The sequence below is a fragment of the Oncorhynchus gorbuscha genome, linkage group LG24 (assembly GCF_021184085.1).
Source record: "Oncorhynchus gorbuscha isolate QuinsamMale2020 ecotype Even-year linkage group LG24, OgorEven_v1.0, whole genome shotgun sequence".
In the NCBI taxonomy this organism is placed as follows: domain Eukaryota; kingdom Metazoa; phylum Chordata; class Actinopteri; order Salmoniformes; family Salmonidae; genus Oncorhynchus; species Oncorhynchus gorbuscha.
Genome location: NC_060196.1, coordinates 54,880,069 through 54,886,954, shown reverse-complemented (window position 1 = coordinate 54,886,954; position 6,886 = coordinate 54,880,069). Strand labels below are relative to the sequence as shown.

The 6,886-nt window shown below is 42.4% G+C and overlaps 1 protein-coding gene across 1 annotated transcript in view; it reads left to right on the top strand.

Annotated features, from left to right (window-relative positions):
• LOC124012727 (CUB and sushi domain-containing protein 3-like) overlaps positions 1-6,886 on the top strand; it is an 849,083-nt gene that overhangs the window by 527,594 nt on the left and 314,603 nt on the right. Inside the window, exons 20-21 of the mRNA XM_046326635.1 lie at positions 752-967; positions 2,415-2,603. Of these exons, the coding sequence (XP_046182591.1) occupies positions 752-967; positions 2,415-2,603 (405 nt within the window). The remainder of the gene's footprint in view (positions 1-751; positions 968-2,414; positions 2,604-6,886) is intronic.

The following is a 6,886-nucleotide window of genomic DNA, read 5'->3' as shown; positions in this document are numbered from 1 at the left end:
AGACCCTTTCTCTATTGGTCTAGATTGACTTCTAAATCAAGTTTGAGAATATATATGAAATGTTCCTAGGTAGCTAACACTCGAATTCTATTCTGCCTATAATCACACAATGTTGTTATGGTACTACAAACCTGAAGTATTGTTGACATAGACAGCTATTCCGTCTGCAGATATATAACATATACAAATGACAGACAAACAATATGTACAAATGTTGATACTGTAGAATTATATATAAATTAATAAACTGAAAAATCGACTCCTATTCACTTTAACAGAGGCTTGGTGAAAGGCATTGTGGGACATGAATACTGATTCACTATAGGTCCTCTTCCCAGCCCAGCCCATCTCTCTGAAATATCATTACAATACAAGACTCTGGGTTGAGAATGAAAATTCTTTGGAATTTTAATTTCCCCATGTCTGCAAAGATATTCAATATGGATGACCATTATGTTCCTCTGAATAATCACTGCGAATTGAAATGCAGTCTCTCTATCATCCCCCTCCTTCAAGAAAAGAAAACCCAGAGCCCTGTTTTTATATGAACTGACCTCAACTTTGAATGTAATGAGATTAAGTCCACTCTCTATCTCCACTTGGCTTTTCTCCTCTCAGATTAAGCCGCCGTTTCATTGAATTTGATAATTTAATCAGGTGAGGCTGACAGGTAGCTTGAACCATAGTATTGGCTGTTCTCCTCTAGACCTGGCTTATTATTGGCTGAACACCTTTGTGTTTCTTCCAATAGGAGTCCAATTCACCTTCAACAACTTCCACCTGGAAGATCACCATGACTACCTGCTCATCACAGAGAATGGAAGCTTCATCCAGCCCCTGGCGCGCCTCACGGGTAATGAGCTGCCCTCCCACACCAATGCAGGGCTCTACGGGAACTTCAAGGCCCAACTGCGATTTATATCTGACTTTTCTATATCCTACGAGGGATTCAATATTACCTTCTCTGGTGAGTAGGAGGAGTGTGTGTGTGTGTGTGTGTGTGTGTGTGTGTGTGTGTGTGTGTGTGTGTGTGTGTGTGTGTGTGTGTGTGTGTGTGTGTGTGTGTGTGTGTGTGTGTGTGTGTGTGTGTGTGTGTGTGTGTGTGTGTGTGTGTGTGTGTGTGTGTGTGTGTGTGTGTGTGTGTGTGTGTGTGTGCGCGTTGCTGAATCTCCTCTGTACTTCAGTGTTGCTGGTCAATTCATGCACCTTGATGGGAAAGCGAGGTAGTTGATCCTCCAAGACCTTGGGTAAGAGACAGATGTGTGTTTGAGATAAAGGGAAAAGGAGAGAGAGGGGGAGAAAGAAAGAAAGAGAGACAGGGAGAGATAGAGATTGATGGGGCAGTCGCTTTGCTGTTTCTGCTTATTAAAGTCTCCTAGCGGACTGAGAGCTTCTTTCCGCCTAGCTTCACATGCCTCCAGTGCTCTGTCCAGCATTCTGCCATCCCCTAGAACTAGTCCTGCCTCACCCCAGAGACACACATCTTCACTAACTTTCAGTTAGTCATCCCTGAAGTGTTTTGGGGTCATATAGAAACATATTGTACCTTTATAAATCCTTAAGTGTCCTTCAGGATGTCACCCCTTCTGAGACATAAAAAAGATAGATGTTAACAGGGTTTGTTGACCGAATTTAACAGTGTGTTTGTGTGTTTGTGTGTGTGACCGTATTCAGTGTGTGTGTGTGTTTGTATTTGTTGTGAGTATTCTGTGTGTGAGCGTATTCTGTGTGTGTGTGTGTGTGTTTATTGTGTCTGTGTTTGTGTGTGCCTGTGTGTGTGTGTGTGTGTGTGTGCGTGCGTGCGTGCGTGTGTGTGTGTGTGTGTGTGTGTGCGAGTGTGTGGGTGTATTCATTGTGTGTGTGTTTGGTGGCATCATCACAGGAATGCTGACACATGTAAATCTAGACATGAGAGAGTGTTGATCCGAAGCCATAGCGTTGATGAATAATGCATTGGCATTGCATACATTTAGAAGGCAGCTACAATCACTTTTAGGCAGACGTCAAAAGCCGTAAAGTCACTAATCAATGAATAACAAACGTCTATATTATTCCTCACTTTAGAATTGTATTATTTTGAGTGTGCACTGCACTCAAACAAACTCCATCGATTTGAATGTGATTGACAGATGGACAGGTACACTACTTATCGAGAGTACCACTTGACATTATGTCATTACCTTCATGACATGACTTGGAGTATACAGCGCAAGTCAAACAATCTCGTGACCTGTGGTTGTGGATCTACTTCACAGGTAGACTGAGTCCCAAATGGCAGCCTATTCCCTTTATAGTGCACTACTTTTGACCAGAGCCCTATGAATACAACTTGGAGTATGGACTGCATTCAAACGAACCATCATTGAGTGTACAAAAAAAAAAGTTTGACTTGCCACAACTTCCTGCTTCTTCAGAATACAACTTGGAGCCTTGTGAGGATCCGGGGATGCCCCAGTTCGGCCGGAGGAATGGCTACAGCTTCAGCATCGGGGACACCCTGACGTTCTCTTGCAACATGGGCTACCGACTGGAAGGGGTGCCAGAGATCATCTGCCTTGGAGGGGGGAGGCGCATGTGGAGCGCACCTCTGCCTAGGTGTGTGGGTATGTAGTCTCCTGCTTTAATTTCCCTTACAACTATTGTTATAAAGCTTGTGGTTGTTGAGACATTACTGTAGAGCTGATTACAGTGATAAAAAAAATCTTACTGTTTCCTCAATTCCCTCTCTAAGAGTTGATCCAATACAGAATTTGGCAACCTTTTATTGACTATATGGAGATATCTATATTGACTATATCTCCCCCTACATCTCATTGATTGAATCTATATATAATCCTCACATAATGTTTCACATGTAATGTATAATATGTAGCCTACGGCAGGTGATCCAATGTCTCGTTATTTATCTTTTTTTTGTTATTGTATGTTTGTTTATATAATTATTATTTATTTTTGTTACGCTCATCTGTTACTGTCACTTTGTCCTATCGTTGTCTATCTTTCACTTTTGTTTTGAATGTTCTTAATTGGAAAATGCAAAAAATAATAATAATAATAAAACATTTAATAAAAAGAGTTGATCCAAGATCCCTTTGAGAGGAATTCATGAGGAAGCAAAGACCGGCAAGGATTTGACAGCTAGTATCTTTTCCTGACATAGCCTTGCTTTTGCATGTTTTGTCTCAGCTTAGTGCCATCACACCTAATTCAAATAATCAACTGATCTTCAATCAACGGCTTGATAAGCTGAATCAGGTGTTGCACTGCTGAGGTGGGACAAAACCCTGCATTTCTGTGGCTCTTCGGGAGCAGGGTTGAGGAACACTGATATATTGTGCACCATGAACGTCCCCCTGCTTGTTGAGTTCTGAGCACTGAGAAGGAGTAGGAAGGCACAACAAGAGGAGAGGGTACTCTGTTTAAGATATGCCACGGTAAACCCACAGGCACACACACAGAAACAGACAGGCAGATGGATGGAGGGAGGGAGAGACCAATCAACTCAAATCAAATTGCATTGGTCACATACACATGGTTAGCAGATGATAATGCGAGGGTAGCAAAATGCTTGTGCTTCTAGTTCCGACTATGTAGTAATATCTAACAAGTAATCTAACAAATTCACAACAACTACCTTATACACACAAATACAAATGTAAAGGGATGAATATATAAATAGAAATATATATATGAGCGATGGCATAGGCAGATGCAGTAGATGGTGTAGAATACAGTTACACTTTATTCTAACTTTGAATCATGTAGGATATGTAAACATGATTAAAAGTGGCATTATTTAAAGTGACCAGTGATACCTCTGTGTAAACATGATTAAAGTGGCGTTATTTAAAGTGACCAGTGATACCTTTATTAAGTACGTTTATTGAAGCTGCCAGAGATTTGAGTCCGTATGTTGGCAGCAGCCTCTCTATGTTAGTGATGGCTGTTTAACAGTCTGATGGCCTCGAGAAGCTGTTTTTCAGTCTCTCGGTCCCAGCTTTGATGCACCTCTACTGACCTCGCCTTCTGGATATTAGCGGGGTGAACAGGCAGTGGCTCGGGTGGTTGTTGTCCTTGATTATCTGTTTGGCTTTCCTGTGACATCGGGTGCTGTAGGTGTCCTGGAGGGCAAGTAGTTTGCCCTGGTGATGCGTTGTGCAAACCGTACTACCCTCTGGAGAACCTTGTGGTTTAGGGCAATGCAATTGCCATACCAGGTGGTGATACATCCCGACAGGATGCTCTCGATTGTGCATCTGTAACAGTTTGTGAGTGTTTTAGATAACAAGCCACATTTCTTCAGCCTCCTGAGGTTGGAGAGGCTCTGTTGCGCCTTCTTCACTACACTGTCTGTGTGGGTGGACCATTTCAGTTTGTCTGTGATGTTTACGCCAAGGAACTTAAAATGTTCCACCTTCTCCACTGCTGTCCCTTCGATGTGGATGGAGGGGTGTTCCCTCTGCTGTTTCCTGAAGTCCACGATCATCTCCTTTGTTTAGTTGATATTGAGTGAGAGGTTATTTTCCTGACACCACACTCCGAAGGCCCTCACCTCCTCCCTGTAGGCCGTCTCGTCGTTGTTGGTAATCAAGCCTACCACCGTAGTGTCATCTGCAAACTTGATGACAGCCAGGCAGGCAGACACAGCTAGACACATAGCCAGACAGACACAGACATCATTCTCTATCCATCTACATCAAAGTCAATCTGCTCCCTGTCCTCTGTCCCTGTAGACGAGTGTCTCTGTGTATCACTAACCAGCTGGGAGAGGTCAAATGGGTTGTCAACGATGCGAATGCAAAGAGACTAGCATGGCTGCATTGTGCTTTGATAGAGATACTATGGTGTGAGCTATGAATCTCACTGTCTCAATGTAGCAAACAAACTCCAGTTTGATTCCCAGACCCAGCTTTGTTGGTATTTCTTTTCTCTCTAGAAGGTCGGTTGCACCATGGAATCTTCCCAAAAGTCCATGTTCTGCACAACTGGCATTCCAGGCAGGCTCAATTCAAAACCCCAAATCATTTTGATAAAATACGTATAATAATATTTGAACCCAGGTCTAGGGGTTCAGCAGTTTCTTCTTCCTAAGACGAGGTTTCTACTGGTCTTGTTCACCCATCAAACCTGTCTCTTCCTGTTTATTTACACTACTTAAACCAGCTGCTTCAATAGAGTAGTGATTTACATTCTGTCATGTTGAGATGTTTCTGGATTGTACTGTATCTCTCTGTAAATTCTACCACGCGGCGCACAGTAAAAGGAATCCAGCAATCGCTCAACATCCATCAAATTCTAGATGTGTCTGAATAAAAGAGTATCTCATGGAGTGTATCCACACATCCACGTCGGCCGGTCCCTACCTACCAGGCAGAAACAAATGAGTAATTATAATAATGAAGAACTTTTCAGATATTTCCAACAGAGCTGCACTTCGTTTTTCCTAAGGTCACCTGTCATTTTTCATATTCACTGAAAAAAAACTTGTTCATTTGTCACCACTGTTTGTGTATGCTGTTAGTTTACTTGCCTTGACCCTGTCGTTCAATGGTGCATGGTATCCGTTGGTGCCAGATCTCCAATCTTGAGAGTGACTACAAAAACCATGGTATCCGCGGTGATCTCCAATCTTGAGAGTGACTACAAAAACCAGGGTCCAGACTCACAAAACCGTCTGACTGTCATTTTTCCCTTAACTATCGACTTATGAAGAAAGTTAATTAAGCAAAAGTTGCTATTCCTCAATAAAGTTATTGAACATGTTCTTATGTTTTTTCCTATGTTTCTTCCTAAGAAAAACATTAAGAAATGGGACTCTTCTTTGAAATGTACTTAACTTCAGGACAGCTAAGCTCTTGTATTTGACGAATGGATACTTTCGTAATCATGAATGTTTTCTTGTGCCACTGCCACAGACACAGTTGGCTACCGGACATTTAAATACAGCAAGACAACTAATTACATGAGTAGTATCTAGCTAGCTAGTAATTAACAACATATTACTATATTCTAGAAGTGCTATATAGCTAGCTAGCTAACTTACCGGTCATGCAGTCCCTCTACCATCGTCTCTCCTATCATGGACAACACATTCTCCTCCAGCTGGTCCACGTCAATAGTCGATACCTCCCTCCAGTCTTCTTCAACTCCTTGCTTCTCTCAGCTCCTGTAACGGCTGTCTTCCTCCTCCGACGACAAGGAGGAGTAGTAAGAATCAGAGGACCAATGCGCAGTGTCGTACGTGTTCATGCTCTTTATTAAAACAAGTGAACACTGAAACAAAACAATAAACGACACGTGATATAACCAACCGAAACTGTTCCGTGTGGAACACACAGACACAGAAAATAAACACCCACCAAACACAAGTGGGAAAAGGCTACCTAAGTATGATTCTTAATCAGAGACAACTAACGACACCTGCCTCTGATTGAGAACCATACCAGGCCAAACGCAAAACACAACATAGAAGACGGAACATAGATAAACCCACCCAACTCACGCCCTGACCATACCAAAACAAAGACATAACAAAGGAATTAAGGTCAGAACGTGACAGATCCCATCTTCTTAACAGTCGACTTCATGTTGGAGCATTTGTTTTACGCCGTCACTGTCCCTTGTCCTGACGGCAGAGACAGACTTGTCTCACCCAGTGGTGTCTGCAGTGACCCCGCAGTTATCCAGTCTCTCCAACAGCAACCTTTTCCTGCCTGCTTTTTCCTCCACCTTCACTTCAAGCTCTTGTTTGCTGAAGTTTTATTGCGCTTTCCTGGGTTATCCATTTTGATTTTGATATAGCTAGTCTGATGGCTACAATGTTTGAAAAATAACGTTTGTTTTTCTGTATATGTCACTTAGGGTAGGCCAGAAGGCTAAACTGGAA